We start from the raw sequence: 17,097 nt of genomic DNA on the forward strand, positions 1-17,097 counted from the left end.
TGACTCTTTAAGATCACTTAAAAACTTTAAGATCACTTATAAACTTGTAAATACACATAACTTACAAAAAACTTTGTGACAACAGTTACAACAGTAACAACATCAACAACAAGAGCAGCAAAGAAAGGCTGCACCATCTCTCATCCCCCTCAGTCTAACACCGCCCGCTGCGCTTGGTCTTAGACTCTCCATCACCCCTGCCCGCAGGCGGTGGCACAGTGATTTTGGGCTTGGTACCAAACTTTATTCCTTCTAAAATCTCGGGAAATGCACCTTCTTGATGGGGGGGTGGTGGGGGGTGTCAGGTGATAATGTGGAGGGCCTGGCTTGGGGCTCTTTAGAGGCTGGTGTGGGTATTGCAGTGGAAGTGGCAATTGATTCTGTCAATGGGCGCGGGGTCTGGGCGTGTTCCCTTATTGCAGCAGCTAACTCACACATGCCATCCCTCATGCACCCTGACAGTGTCTCAGAAAACTGAAACATTCCCTCCATGATGGCCTGTACTACCCCTGACATTCCCTCACTGGCCTACTCCTGCACCTATTTTCTATGTTTCTATTGCCATTGCTGTGCTTTGCACTACCTCCGACATTCCCTCCCTCATGGACACTATTCTCTCACTGATGGTCCTGGCGAGTGTTGTTACTTCTCCCGACAGTCCCGCTACCTCATCACTCATTCCACTGATGGTGTCCAGGAGTGATCGGGTAAAGTCAGTGCTCTCCACACTCAATGACATCATCTGAACCACATCTGTTACATCCTGCATATCAGGAGAGCATGGTCGAGCTCTCCTTCCCCTCACGCTGGGTCTGCCTCGCTGCATCCCATTGGGACTCGCAGCCAGGGATGATGGGGCCCTGGGTGTGACTTGTTGCATCCCAACAATGGAACCCATAGCCTGGGATGATGGGGCCCTGGGTTTGACTTGTTGCATCCCAACAATGGAACCCATAGCCTGGGATGATGGGATCTTGGGTTTGACTTGCTGCATCCCATTACTGGGACCCCCAACCTCGGAAGGTGGGAAACCATGGAATGTCCCACTGGCACTCAAACCACTAGTCACGGAAGGGGTTGTGAGCGGCACCTCCTCAAGAGTCAGTACAACAGTGTGGCCTTCATCCATCTCCATCCCCTCCCCCTCCCCCTCCCCCTCACCACCATGTTGGTCTGGAGCGTTGGATTGGAAGATGTTTTCCTCTTCAGGCTCGCCCGCGTCTGAATCTTCTTCTGCATCTTCAGGATTGGTGTCAAGTTCTGCAAAATATAACAGAACAGTCAAATGGTTAGTAGCAGAGGAGGGGGCAGGATGGGTAGGATGAGTAGGCTCATACAGTGCAGGCCAGGCAGCAGGTTGATTTGAAGGGCCACAATGAATTTTCAGGACTTACCCTCTCTCTCGAGTGTGGGCCCAGCTTGTGCAGTACTGATTGCTTTTCTCCAGGCAGGACCCATCAAAGCAGCGACCCTCTCTTCCAAGGGTGTCAGTGGGTGCAGATTTGCCGGGCCTCCTCCTGTTCGAGTCCTTTCCCTTTTGTTGTGGGCCAATTTTCTCTGCAAAGATGAAAATGCAACTTTTTAGAGAGGGTGTCTTTCTGTGGGGTGGGACATATACAACTGTTCACATTTACAATTGCATTGAATAAATGAAAATATTACTTACATTAACTACTCGACCAAGGTCCTGCCATTTCTTTTTATACTGGCTTCCAGATTTCTTGGTGTTCACCACTGCGCAGAAATCTTCTGCAACTTAGTTCCAGCGTTTCTTCATTTCATTTGGTGGAACTTTTATGTGACCTCTGCTGGTGTCCAGCTCCTGCCATCGGTTCTCAATCACAGTAACTAGTGCCTCCACTTCTTCCACCAAGAAATTCTTTGACCTCGGTCCGCTTTGCTGCGTTGCTGTATTGCTGCAGCTGCTCTCAGACACACACAGCACTTTTTCAAAAGCTCTCAGACACACAGCACTGCTTCTGCATGTAGCTGCAATTTTTCAAAACACAGCACTCCTTCTGACACACAAGTTGCTCTTTAAAAATGGCAGATTGCCAACTCGGAGCTCTACTGCGCATGCGCGGCCATTTCAGTGACGTCACGAACGTCAGTTTTTTCCCCCGCGCATGCGCAGAAGGCCCAGCTCCTTTTTCGCAGACTGCAGGCTCCACCCCCGCCCCCCCCCCCTAGGCAACTGGCCACGCTGTGCGGTTGCAGATTAGAGACCAAACATCGGGGAAATTTTGGAGATTATTTTCTGGCGCATTATTTACCTAATTAAGCGGTGCAACTCTGGCAATACGCCAGAAAACGGGCTCGGGGAAAATTGAGCCCCAGGTCCTAAACACTTAATGGAGGCCATTTTATTACATACTGTAAAGCTGCTGTCAGAGGTAGAGCAATTATTCGGTCCTTGACACTTACCAGAGATGTTGCTGCCAAATCAGGGATCATCATATATGCTTCTTTTTAAATGATGACTCGTTAACACCGTTAATTGGATAAAAGAGATGGTTTGATTGTCACAAGAAGTGTTCTGCTTATGAGGCTCCTGCTATATTGCAGCTGTCAGTATTAAACTATATGATATTGTAGGAGTCTATTGTGTGAAATAAATATTGAAAGTGTTAAATGGGAAGGTGCCTCTTGGATGCATATTTGGAATGTAAAGTATTTAACTTCCTAGATATGCTGTGGCATTTTTTTTACTCAACTGTTATATTATGAGCTTACATTTTAGGCTTCCCTCATATCTCAGTACATTTATCCAGGATGTCATTGAACCATAAAAACCAAGAATGTCCCAATTTGATCCTTGACCTCAGCAGGTTTAACATTCTGAAAGTGTAAAAGAATAACAAGTATAAAATAACGTTAAATGGCACAAGGCTCTCAGGCTCCTTGGGTTAATGGCTCCATTTACTGATAATTCAGCATCAAATCAGAGAACAATACAGCACAGAAGGGGGCTGTTCGGCCCATCGAGTCTGCGTCGGCTCTGTCCAAAAGCAACCCAGTTAGTTCTACACCCCCATTTTCCAAATATACGTGTAATTTTTGCTCCTTCAAGTATTCATCTAATTCCCTTTTGAAGGCTACTATTGAATCTGTATCCATCGCCCTATCAGGCAGTGCATTCCAAATCCTAATCATTCGCTGCATTAAAAAAGTTACTCCCCATGTTGCCTCTGGTTCTTTTGCTAATGACCTTAAATCTGTTCCCTCTGATTATAGACCCGTCAAGAATTAATAAAAGTTTCTCTTTGTTTACTCTGTCTTAACCCTTCATGATTTTAAACATCTCTGTAAAATCTCATCTTAGTCTTCTCTACTCTAAGGAGAACAAGCCCAGCTTCTCCAGTTTATTCGCATATTGCCTCAACACTTCCTTCACAAGTCATCAGGCTGATGGGTCAATAATCAGAGGGCACAGATTTAAGGTAAATGGCAAAAGAACCAAAGTTCAAACAAAATATTATAACCCAGAAATACCAGGAGGATAACTTTGTCTGCGGAGGAAAGGATTCTCATTGTCCAATTTGAAGACGAGATTGCACAAAGGGATGTTTATTAAGCATTATTTAATTTAATTGTTTGCTACTTTGATTATTTCAGATCCGGACTGGGCCAGTTTGAACCTAGGAGCCCTCATGTGCATTGAATGCTCAGGTATTCACCGCAACCTTGGCACTCACCTGTCACGGGTCCGCTCCCTCGATCTTGACGATTGGCCCCTGGAGCTCATCCGGGTAATGTCATCCATTGGGAATGAAATGGCTAATGGCATCTGGGAAGGAAGTGCTCAGGGCCGCACCAAACCCTCACCGGATTCCACAAGGTACACGCATGCATCCCTGTTCATTATTGTTGAAGTAACTGCTGAAACCCTCATCTTTGCCTTTGTTATCTCCAGACTCCACTATTCCAATACTCTCCTGGTCGGCTTCTCATTTTCCACCCTCCATAAATTTGATCTGATCTAAACCTCTGCTGCCCATGTTCTAACTTGCACTAAGTCTGTTCACCCATCACCCCTGTGCTTGCTGACTTACATTGACTCCTGGTCTGGCAACACCATGATTTTAAAACCAATCCTCGGTTTCGCCTGTCCCTATCTCTTTGACCTCCTACAACCCTCTGAGATCTCTACGCTCCTCCAATTCTGGCCTCTTACACATCTCTGATTTCCTTCGCTCCACCATTGGCAGCCATGCCTTCAGCTGCCTAGGTCCTAAGCTCTGGAATTCCCTCCCTAAACCTCTCCGCCTCTCCTCCTTTAAAGTCACTTCTTAAAACCTACTTCTTTGACTAAACTTTTGGTCACCTGTCCAAATATCGGCTCATGTGGCTCGTGGTCAAAATTTGTTTGATAAAGTTTCTGTTGTTTTACTCTGTTAAAGATGCTGCATCAATACAAGTTGTGTTGTTGGGGACAATGATGAACAGGCTACTGGTCTGTCAGTCAGGTGAGGGAGGGACCATCAGTGTTCTTCTGCAGCAGGATATTTCTATTGATCTGCAAATTTCCTCTCCCTCCCGCCCTCCACTCCTCTTGAAATGGAGTTGACTCCTTGCTGGCTACAATTCCATGGACTTTGCCCTTTTCTCCATTCTTCATGTGTTAACCTTGATTGTGAGTCACTGCTTCAAGAAGCTGAGCCATTCATAGAATCGTACAGCACAAGGAGGCCAATTGGCCTATTGTGCCTGTGCCGGCTCTTTGAAAGAGCTCTCCAATTAGTGCTACTGCCCTGCTCTTTCAACATAGCCCGGCAAATTGATCCTTTTCAAGTATTTATCCAATTCCCTTTTGAAAGTTAATATTGAATTTACTCCCCCCACCCTTTCAGGCAGCAGATTCCAAATTCAGGCATTTTTTAAAAAATTGACAAATTATTGATTTCTTCAAAGTTGTGTTTTATACCGAAAAGAAATGTAAAATTGTATATTGGCTGATCGTGAAGGCACTGAATATATGTACAAGCAGAAAAAGAAAGTTAATGACAATGCAGCCAGAATCGGAAAGAGGTGCCCAGAGCATTGGTGTACCGAGCACAGCAATATTGCGTTTAAAAAAAAATTGTTTCTGAGACATGGGCATCACTGGCAAGGCCAGCATTTATTGTCTGTTCCTAATTGCCCTTGAATAGGTGGTGGTGAGCTGCCTTCTTGGACTGCTGCAGTTCATGAGGTGAAGGTACTCCCACAGTGCTGTTAGGGAGGGAGTTCCAGGATTTTGACCCAGTGACGATGAGGAACGGTGATATATTTCCAAGTCAGGATGGTGTCTAATTTGGAGGGGAACTTGGAGGTGATGGTGTTCCCATGTGCCTGCTTCCCTTGTCCTTCAAGGTGGCAGAGAACTCGGGTTTGGGAGGTGCTGTCGAAGAAGCCTTGGCAAGTTGCTGCAGTGCATCTTGTAGATGGTGCACACTGCAGCCATGGTGAGACAGTAGTGAAGGGAGTGAATGTTTAAGGTGGTCGATGGGGTGCCAATCAAGTGGGCTGCTTTGGTGGTGTTGAGTTTCTTAACTGTTAGAGCTGCACTCATCCAGGCAAGTGGAGAGTACTCCATCACAATCCTGACTTGTGCCTTGTAGATGGTGGAAAGGCTTTGGGGAGTCAGGAGGTGAGATATAAGCCACAGAATACCCAGCCTCTGACCTGCTCTTGTAGCCACAGTATTTCTGTGGCTGATCCAGTTTAGTTTCTGGTCAATAGTGACCCCACGCCCCACCATGATGTTGAAGGTGGGGGATTCAGCGATTGTAATTCCGTTACATGTCATGCGGTTAGACTCTTGTTGGAGATATTCATTGCCTAGCATTTGTGTGGCATGAATGTTACTTGCCACTTATCAGCCCAAGCTTGAATGTTGTCCAAATCCTGCTGCATGCGGGCACGGACTGCTTCATTATCTGAGGAGTTACGAATAGAACTGCATATTGTGTAATCATCAGCGAACATCCACACTTCTGATCTTATGATGGAGGGAAGGTAAAGCTGCTTGTGTATGCATGTGTGCCCCACTGCATTGGCATATGCTTGTAGGACATGTTTTCCTACAACAGTTTTATTCACGAACTTTTTGGCGAGAGCCAAATGTCTTAATGAAGACAACTATCCAAAGTGTCACAATACACGAGTGCCCAAAGTGATTACCAAGTATATACAACACAGAAACCGGCCATTTGGCCCAATCAGTCCATGCTGGAGTTTTTGCTCCACTCAAGCCTTCTCCTGTCTTTCCTTATCTAACTCTGCCAGCATAAGTCAGCATGACTTTCACCTGCGCTATGGAAAATAGTTAAGGAGCTGTCTCCTAATTGCATTCTAAGGAGCTGCCCCCTAACTGCATTCTAACCCTAACCCTAAGGAGCTGTCTCATTCTAAGGAATTTAACAGCAAGGTCTGATTTTAAAAAAAAGTGTTCTCTGTTCCCCATCCCGGAGCAAGCCAGATTGAGAGGCGGTGGAATACCTGGATCAAAGAGGGGGCAAGAGATCGGCGGGGGTGGGGGTCAGATATCAGGGAGGGGTCGGAAAGCCGGGATTGGTGGGCGGGGGGTGAGGTCGGGGGGCAGGGATCGGAGATCAGAGGCCTCGTGGGAGGGGTAGGTGATCAGAGACCTTTTGGAGATGGTGGGTGGGGGAGAGAGAGAGAGAGGTCATGGGGATGTCCGATCGCGGGGTGTTGGTGAGGCAGGGACGCTGGATCCAACTGGTAAGTTGAAAGGCACTTACCTCCTGGATCCAGCCTTTCTTTAGCTGCTGGGTTGTCCAAGGCCCGGGAAACACAGCCGCCCAGAGTTATATTTTAAATGGAGATTGAAAATGAGGCATGTAGCCTCATTGTAATATTTAAAGTGGCAGTTCACATCCTGAGAGTGGGCTGGCCACACCCATCCTGCCTCCATTAAAACCGGAAATGGTCGGGTTGGGGTCAGGACCCCGCCTGTTTTTTGAGGTTAAAATTTCCCCCACTATATGGACATAAATTTTGTAGTAAATAATCACATTGCATGCTTTTTGATCTCCTAATTTGTGATGGGTCTATTTTTAGAATGTGAAAGTTTATTGTAGCTTAATGATGAGGTTCGATCTTGTGAGTGTGTACATGCTGTGTCTGCCTTGCTCTCTAGGCAGTGCACACTATTACAACATTGCATCCTAAATAAAGAAAGAACTTGCATTTATATAGCATCTTTCACAACCACAGGACGTCCTAAACGATTTGCAGCCAATTAAGTCAAAAGTGTTGTCACTGTTGGGATGTAGGAAATTTGGCACAACAGCAAGATCCCACAAATAGCAATGTGAGAATGACCAGCTAATCTGTTTTTTATTGATGTTGTTCGAGGAGTAAATATTGTTCAGAACTCCCCAGCTCTTCTTCAAATAGGGCCATTAGATCCTTTTGTCCACCTGAGGGGGCGGATGGGCCCTCGATTTAACTTTTTAGTCCGAAAGACGGCACCTCCAACAGTGCAGCACTTGCTCAGTACTGCACTGGAGTGTCAGGATAGATTTTTGCTCAAGTCCCTGACTATAACAAATGACTATAACAAAAAAGTATTCATCAGGCTTTCCACTGATAAAACTCTCAATCACTTGCTCAACATTAACAAAACCACCCAAAGAAGGTTTGGAGCCCAATTGACTCTCCGCCGTGCTCGTTTCTCATGTTTTACACTCCTAAGTTTCTTTACTTCCTGAGGCGTTTTCTCCTCGCTTCCCTGTACTTCTTATTTCCCCTTCTCCGTTTCCATAGCTTCTCTTAACTCATTCCATGTCATCATCCTCCTTGCATCCCGCTATTCAGTGTTAGGGCTCTCTCGCAATTCTCGATTATTTGTATTCTGAGCAAAATACAGTTTTTCTAGGCATTACTGCATGTTTCAAATTGAAGCTGTGAACCAAGGATTAAAAACCATTCTGTTATCGAGATTTACACATGCGGTTGCATGGCTGCCCATCATGCACTAATTTTTCAAAAGGTGGAAAACACCATACTGCCAGATCATGTCATTCAGGCTAAAACTAGTAACTGTATTTACAAGATTTATAATTACACAGAAGCAAAGAAATTACAGCTGAGCTTTCAACAATGCAATGCTTGACTTAATTACTTTCAATTGTCCCAAAATAATAGTGTCTAAAATCTTGAGTCCTTTTTAGAATCCATTAACTGAGTCTTTGTCACTCACAATATTAGCGCAGTTCATGCCCCACATTGATTTGTCTCGGCGTGTGACACGGAAATGAATAATTGAACCGGGGAACTCCAGAATAGGGAAAGTCTGCCACATGTGCACAGCTTCGCACAGGATTTTGCTATCCCAGTCCTTTCCCACTCAGCATGTAAATATGTTCACAGTCAATTTTCATTTTCAAGCAGATAGGTTTTGAACTGCCAACTTCCAACATTTGGATGGGTTTTCATTTTTAACATGTCACTTACGCGTAAAATTGCTGAATCTTGGGGAACAACAACTCTTAGTGGCTGTTAGCCTTCTGCAAGATTCACATAAAAGCAGTATCTGAAAGTCAAAGGATAATTCTTGATGCAATTGACATGTAATAACTTCCCTCCAGAAGATCAGTTGGACTCAAAACCCCCCACAGAAATGTATATATCCCTAGAGTACTGGTGTATTGCTTTAATCTGCACAAAATCAGTAGAATTTCCTTTAGGAGGCAGCTAGCAATTTCATTTTATATTCACAATATTTGGCCTATCAAATTTCATATCAAACAGATATGAGACTTTACAATTTGAAGCAAAACTGGACTCATGTTCTATCATGTCTACATTTTCTTTTCGTTCTCACTTCCAAAGATTTCCTTCTTTTCACCCTGTATTTCCATCGCTTCATCTTTACTTCCCACATTTTAATCTCTTCCTCATCACTTTCTGCAATTGTGTTAACTTAGCTACTGCAGGAACATAAGAACAGGAGTGGCCCATTCAGCCCCTCGATCCTGTATTGCCATTTAGTTAGATTATGGCTGATCTGTATCTTAACTTCATTTACCTGCCTTGGTTCCATTTCCCTTGATAGGCGCACTTAACTAAAATATATCGATCTCAGTTTTGAAATTGTCAATTCACCGTCCGCCTCAACAGCTTTTTGGGGGGAGAGTTCCAGATATCCACAACCTTTGTGTGAAGCAATGTTCCCTGACATCATCCCTGAACGGCCTAGCTCTAATTTTAACGTTATGCCCCCAACAAAGGAAATAGTTTCTCTCTATCTACCCTATAAAAACCTTTAATTATCTTAAACACCTTAATTAGACTCATCCCTTAATCTTCTATACTCGAGGGTCTCTATCACACTGTGTGGAGAGCAGACGGTGGTGAGAAACATCACACCTTCAAGAATGTGAAGTCACAGCAACAGATTGAGGCCGACAGATCATTCCTTCTCATTCTTGAAGGCTGAAAAGGAAAAGCAAATTTCTTTCTTTGTCATTTTCGTTTGTATAACCAGGGAGAAATGCAGAGTAGATGCCAGGTACTTGTCTGCAGGAAGTGGGGATGGGTAGAGAATAGGCAAGTGAGTTATCCTAGGTCTGCACATTCTACCTGGTCTTGTCTGTCTGCCCGCTCAATGGGGGAGGGGTGGAATTTTTGCTTTTCTGGAGCCATATTCAAAATCTTTCAGCTTTATAAACGGTTTTTGTAGAGGTATTTAATATTGTATACTGCAACAAACAAGGGAAGAAATCATACTCTTAATTGCTGTAAAAAAAATTCATTGGTGACCTCTGTCCTAGAATTTGAATGCTTTGTCAGGGAATCATCATATCATCATCGGCAGTCCCTCGGAATCGAGGAAGACTTGCTTCCACTCTTAGAATGAGTCCTTAGGTGACTGAACAGTCCAATAAGAGAGCCACAGTCCATACCACAGGTGGGACAGACAGTTGTTGAGGGTAAGGGAGGGTGGAACAGATTTGCTGCGCATTCCTTCCACTGCCTGCGCCTGTTTTCTGCATGCACTCGGCGATGAGATTCGAGACGCTCATCGCCCTCCCAGATGTACTTCCTCCATTTAAGGTGGTCTTCAGCCAAGAACTCCCAGGTGTCAGTGGCGATGCCGCACTTTATCAGGAAGGCTTTGAGGGTGTCCTTGTAACATTTCCTCTGTCCACCCTTGGCTCGGTTGCCATGAAGGAGTTCCGAGTAGAGCGCTTGCTTTGGGAGTCTCAAGCCCAGCATACGGACAACATGGCCTGCCCAGCGGAGCTGATCAAGTGTGGTCAGTGCTTCAATGCTGGGGATGTTGGCCTGGTCGAGGACGCTGATGTTGGTGCATCTGTCCTCCCAGGGGAGTTGTAGGATATTGCAGAGGCATCGTTGAGGGGTGAAAGTCAGAGTGGTGGATGAAACTTGTGACCACATGAAAATGCCATTTCAAATAAAAAAATTAATAAGTAGCATGTAATAACAAGCAAGTTTTGATCTTCTTTTATCAGACTGAAACATAGACATAGAAACGTAGAAAATAGGTGCAGGTCATGGCTGATCATGCAACCTCGGTACCCCACCTCTACCTCTCTCCATACCCCCTGATCCCTTTAGCCTTAAGGGCCACATCTAACTCCCTTTTGAATATGCCCAACGAACTGGACTCAAAAACTTTCTGTGGCAGAGAATTCCACAGGGTGAAAAAGTTTCTCCTCATCTCAGTCCTATATGGCTTAACCCTTATCCTTAGACTGTGACCCCTGGTTCTGGACTTCCCCAAAATCGGGAACATTCTACCTGCATCTAACCTGACCAGTCCGGTCAGAATTTTATATGTTTCTATGAGATCCCCTCTCATTCTTCCAAATTCCAGTAAGCATAAGCCTATCCGATCCAGTCTTTCCTCATATGTCAGTCCTGCCATCCCGGGAATCAGTCTGGTGAACTTTCGCTGCACTCCCTCAATAGCAAGCACGTTCTTCCTCCGATTCCTCCAAAACTGCACACAATACTCAAGGTGTGGTCTCACCAAGGCCCTGTACAACTGCAGTAAGATCTCCCTGTTCCTATACTCAAATTCCCTCGCTATGAAGGCCAGCATGCCATTTGCTTTCTTTACTGCCTGTTGTACCTTCAATGACTGATGTACCATGACACCCAGGACTCTTTGCACCTCCCCTTTTACTAGTCTGTCACCATTCACATAATCTGCCTTCCTGTTTTTGCCACCAAAGTGAATAACCTCACATTTATCCACATTATACTGCATCTGCCATGCATTTGCCCATTCACCTAACCTGTCCAAGTCCCCCTACAGCCTCTTAGCATCCTCTTCGCAGCTCGCACTGCCACCCAGCTTAGTGTCATCTGCAAACTTGGAGATATTACCTTCAATTCCTTCGTCTAAATCATTAATATATATTGTAAATAGCTGGGGCCACAGCACTGAACCCTGCGGCATCCCACTAGTCACTGCCTGCCATTCTGAAAAGGACCCATTTATTCCCACTCTTTGCTTCCTGTCTGCTAACCAGTTCTCTATCCACATCAATACATTACCCCAATACCGTGTGCCTTAATTTTGCACACTAATCTCTTGTGTGCGATCTTGTCAAAAGCCTTTTGAAAGTCCAAATACACCACATCCACTGGTTCTCACTTATCCACTCTACTAGTTACATCCTCAAAAAGCTCTAGAAGATTTGTCAAGCATGATTTCCCTTTCATAAATCCATGCTGACTTGGACCAATCCTGTCACTGCTTTCCCAATGCGCTGTTATTACATCTTTAATAATTGATTTCAGCAATTTCCCCACCCCTGATGTCAGGCTAACCGGTCTATAATTCTATGTTTTCTCTCTCCCTCCTTTTTTAAAAAGTGGGGTTACATTAGCTACTCTCCAATCCATAGGAACTGATCCAGAGTCCATGGAATGTTGGAAAATGGCCACCAATGCATCTACTATTTCTAGGGCCTCTTCCTTAAGTACTATGGAATGCAGACTATCAGGCCCTGGGGATTTATCGGCCTTCGGTCCCTTCAATTTCCCTGACTGATGAGGATTTCCCTCAGTTTCCCTTCTCGCTAGACCCTCGGTCCCCTAGTATTTTCAGGTGGTTATTCGTGCCTTCCTTAGTGAAGACAGAACCAAAGTATTTGTTCAATTTGTCTGCCATTTCCTTGTTCCCCATTATGAATTCCCCTGATTCTGACTGCAAGGGACCCACATTAGTCTTCACTAATCTTTTTCTATAGAAGCTTTTGCAGTCAGTTTTTATGTTCCCTGCAAGCTTACTCTCATACTCTACTTTCCCCCTCCTAATTAATCCCTTATTCCTCCTCTGCTGAATTCTAAATTTCTTCCAGTCCTCAGGTTTGCTGCTTTTTCTGGACAATTTATATGCCTCTTCCTTGGATTTAATACTTTCCCTAATTTCCCTTGTTAGCCACGGGTGAGCCACCTTCCCTTTTTTATTCTTATGCCACACAGGGATATACAATTGTTGTAGTTCATCCCACGTGATCTTTAAATATCTGCCATTGCCTATCCACCGTCAACCCTTTAAGTATCATTCTCCAGTCTATCCTAGCCAATTCACGTCTCATACTGTCGAAGTTTCCGTTCTTTAAGTTCAAGGCCCTAGTCTCTGAATTAATTGTGTCACTCTCCATCTTAATGAAGAATTCCACCATATTATGGTCACTCTTCCCCAAGGGGCCCCGCATGACCAGATTGCTAACTAATCCCCTCTCATTACACAAGACCCAGTCTAGGATGGCCTGCTCTCTAGTTGGTTCCTCGACATATTGGTCGAGAAAACTATCCCTTATACACTCCAGGAAATCCTCCTCCACAGTATTGCCACCTGTTTGGTTAGCCCAATCAAATGTACATTAAAGTCACCCATGATAATTGCTGTACCCTTATTGCTCGGGGCCCAGAAGTGGCGTGGGCCCAGGGGCAGCTCGGGCCAGTGTGCACTCGGTCCATGCAGCAGCGGTAATCTCCAGTCGTCTTGGTTAATCCTTGCCACTGGAAGGAAACTTAGCTCTGTGATGGCTGGTGTGCAACGGCCACCACATGTAAAAAAAATCTACGCACAGGCATCTTCCACCCTTCAACATGTAGTTCTGGACCTGGGATGTCAGGTCCTTCATTGAACTCAGCCCTTTTTGGCATGGAAGCAAGTCATCCTCGATACGAGGGACCGTCTAAGAAGAAGTCGAAGAACCTTATTGTACACGTCCCTAATTTCCTGTTTGATGCCATCCCAACATCACTACTACTGTTTGGTGGTCTGTACACAACTCCCACTAACGTTTTCTGCCCTTGTGGTGTTTCGTAGCTCTACCCATATAGATTCCACAGCTTTCACGATAATGTCCTTCCTTGCTATTGCGTTAATCTCCTCTTTAACCAGTAATGCTACCCCACCTCCTTTTTCCTTCCTGTCTGTCCTTCCTGAATATTGAATACCCCTGAATGTTGAGTTCCCAGCCTTGGTTACTCTGGAGCCATGTCTCCATAATCCCAATTACATCATACCCGTTAACAGCTATCTGAGCAGCCAATTCATCCACCTTATTACGAATGCTCCTCGCATTGAGACTTAGAGCCTTCAGGCTTTTTTTTTTTAACACTCTTTATCCTTTTAGAATTATGTTGTAATGTGGCCCTTTTTGATTTTTGCCCTTGATTTCTCTGCCCTCCACTCTTGCTTTTCTCCTTCCTACCTTTTGCTTCTGCCTCTTTTTACTTCCCTCTGTCTCCCTGCATAGATTCCCTGCCATTTTAGTTTAAACCCTCTCCAACAGCACAAGCAAACACTCCGCCTAGGTCTTATTTATAGTATGAGAATCACAAAAGCATAGTCATTTCTAGTGAGGTAGGCAAAGTTTGGTTCCATTGGTGTCAGCCATGACTCAGTGGATAGCTCTCTTGCCTCTGAATCAGAAGGTTGTAAGTTCAACTTCCACTCCAGACACTTGAGCATAGAATCCAGGCTGACACTCCCAGTACAGTACTGAGGAGGTGCCCTCTTTCGGATGAGACATTAAACTGTCTGCCGCCTTAGGTGAATGTAAAAAATTCCATTGCACTATCTGGAAGAAGAGCAGAGGAATTCTCCCTGGACTTCTGGCCAATATTTATACCTCAAGCAACACCTAAAAGCAGATGATCAGGTCATTATCATGTAGCTGTTTGTGGAAGCTTGCTATCTGCAGTTCCCTGAGCCTCAAGTTCTCATTGGTACCTTGCCCCAGTGGCCTCTGTGACAGAATGGGGTGAGAGGTGGAAGGGCATCTCAGATAGCCCAGGTCCTATCCTCGCCCAATATGCACACGTGTGATCAGAAGTGAGGCTCTTGATTGTTGTTGTCACTTCCTCGCTAAGGCCACTTGTGGCACCTCAACTTCTGCTTCAGGCAACTTGGGGAGTGTGTCTCGGATCCTTCGGGGCTGGTTTGGCACAGTTAGCTATTAGGGAGTATGCTGACATTGAACAAACTGAGTCCAGAAAAAAGGGCATAACCTTAAAATTAGAGCTAGGCTTTTCAGCGGTGATGTCAGGAAGCACTTCATGCAAAGGATAGTGAAATCTGTGCTTCATATATTTTGTTATACATTCTTGGGATATGGGCATTGCTGGCAAGGCCAGCATTTCTTACCCGTCCCTAACTGCCCTTAAGAAGGTGGTGGTGAGCTGCCTTCTTCAACCGCTGCAGTCAGTGTGGTGAAGGTACTCCCATAGTGCTGCTGAGGGAGGAGAGTTCCAGGATTTTGACTCAATGACTACGGAGGAACAGCAATATTTGTCCAAGTCGGGATGGTGTGTGGCTTGATGGGGAACCTGGAGGCATTGGTGTTCCCTTGTTCTTCTAGATGGTGGAATGCAGTTTTGGGAGGTGCTATGGAAGAGGAGCTGAGCTTTGTACCGTAGTTTTGATTCCTTGGCCATACACGATCTGGATTATGATACATACCTACGACCTCTCCCTCTGTTAATCTGTTAATGTCACTTGTAAATGGCTTTAATACTTTCCTGCAATTATCAGTAGCCTTCGAACCGTGGCTGAAACTTCCTCAGAGATAGTAACAAATTGAAGCTGGCGTCTGCTGAAAGACTATCGACTTCCCATTTTTTACACAGGGGCCATTACTCCATCACAGCACCTTTTTAATTACTTGTGAACAAAAATCTTTCAGTACAAATTGTCTGAAAATTCCTTTTTTTTATCTGCTATTCAATACTACGTTCTCTATATTGAGGGTTGATGAGAGTGAGGGATCAAATTAGATCAATGTGGCCGGAATTAACTTGAACTTGTTCCAAAATGTATTTATTTAATGCACTGGTAATTTTCCTTGACAGCTTAGTTCCTGTTTTTGAAGCATTGAATTTGTATTATATTAGCCAATCCAGCATTTACTGAAGGGAAGGAGTGCCAAAAGCAAAGTAATTAAGGGTTGGTTAAAGGAGACACAAATTCCAAGGGCCAGTGCTGTGAATGTTAAAGGGCGCCGTAACTATGGATTAGTATTATGAATGTTCAAACCAGAAGCTAACTCGACGTTGGTCTTGTGAAATGTAAAGATGCCTGTAACTCTAAAGATCGGTGCTGTGGATGTTCAAGGAGCTAATGCCAAGGCAGTGATTTTCAACCTCCTCTCCGTGAGGCACGCCCTTTCTTTACCCAGCAAACACTGCCATGCTCCTGGAACCCACTGTCAAAACTTCTGAAAGAAATTGTCAGCTACCCAATAAAAACTGTAGAAAAGAATGTTTCATGAGTATACAGCCTTGTGTAGCTTAGGCTACCATTCCCTCGACTATAGAAGATTAAGGGGTGATTTTTTTAAAATTATTTCATGGGATGTGGGCGTCGCCGGCAATGCCAGCATTTATTGCCCAACCTAATTGTCTTTGAAAAGGTGGTGAGCTGCCTTCTTGAATACAACTGAATGGCTTGCAAGGTCATTTTAGAGGGAGTTAAGAGTCTACCACATTGCTGTGTGGGTTATGTGTCACATATAGGCCAGACCGGGTAAGGACGGCAGATTTCCTTCCCTAAAAGACATTAGTGAACCAGTGGGGTTTTTAACGACAATCCAGTAGTTTCATGGCCACAATTACTGATCCTAGCTTTCTGTTCCAGAATTATTGATTAACTGAATTTAAATTCTCCAGCTGCTGCGATGGGATTTAAACTGGATCATTAGTCCATAACCAATGTGCTCGAATGTCCCTCAGGCATTTGAGGTGTTTAAGATGATTAATGGATTGATAGAGGAGATAGAGAGAAACTATTTCCTCTGGTGGGGGAGTCAAGAAAAACTGGCAAAACCTTAAAATTAGAGCGAGGCCATTCAGGGGTGATGTCATGAAGCACTTCTTCACACAAAGGGTAGTGGAAATCTGGAACACACTCCCCTAAAAGGCTGTTGAGGCTGGAGGTCAAATGATATTTCAAAACTGAGATTGACAAATTTTTGTGGGGTAAACGTATGAAGGGTTAAGGAGTTAAGATGGGTAGATGGAATTATGGTACAGATCAGCCATGATCTAGCTGAATGCGGTACAGGCACCAACGACTGAATTGCCTCCTCCAGCACCATGCAGAGAGGCAGCGGGCAAGAGAGGCAGCAGCCATGATTCGTTCATTCTGCACCACACCAGTGTGCCCGCTGTCTTCACCAGCCCGAATCAGGATTGCGGTTGGCTGCTTGGTGACAAGGGATATCCCCTGTCCACTTGGCTGCTCACTCCTTTGCGGAACCCCAGGACAGCGCCAGAGCATGCATACAATGATGCTCATTGTGCCACCAGGTGCATCATCGAGCAGTGAACAGGCATCCTTAAGCAGAGGTTCTGGTGCCTGGCCCGCTCTGGTGACACCTTGCAATACTTTACTCAATGGGTCTCCATCATTGTTGTGGTCTGATGCATGCTGCACAACCTGGCCTTCATGAGGAGACAGCCGCTGGAGGTCGAGCCAGCAGTACCACCTGAGGATCAGGAGAAGGATTCACATCATCCCTGAGGTAGGAGGCATAACTCTAGAGGTCAGATTGTTAAAGGAGACAGTAACTCGAGGTAGTGTGTTAAAGGAGACAGTAACTC

The 17,097-nt window shown here is 45.0% G+C and overlaps 1 protein-coding gene across 3 annotated transcripts in view; it reads left to right on the plus strand.

Annotated features, from left to right (window-relative positions):
- The window catches only part of agap1 (ArfGAP with GTPase domain, ankyrin repeat and PH domain 1), a 1,020,940-nt gene that overhangs the window by 898,700 nt on the left and 105,143 nt on the right, over window positions 1-17,097 (plus strand). For all 3 annotated transcript variants that reach the window (XM_070876105.1, XM_070876104.1, XM_070876106.1), the window contains one exon: window positions 3,616-3,838. In XM_070876105.1, the coding sequence (XP_070732206.1) occupies window positions 3,616-3,838 (223 nt within the window). The remainder of the gene's footprint in view (window positions 1-3,615; window positions 3,839-17,097) is intronic.

This window comes from Pristiophorus japonicus, chromosome 3 (assembly GCF_044704955.1).
Source record: "Pristiophorus japonicus isolate sPriJap1 chromosome 3, sPriJap1.hap1, whole genome shotgun sequence".
NCBI lineage: Eukaryota > Metazoa > Chordata > Chondrichthyes > Pristiophoridae > Pristiophorus > Pristiophorus japonicus.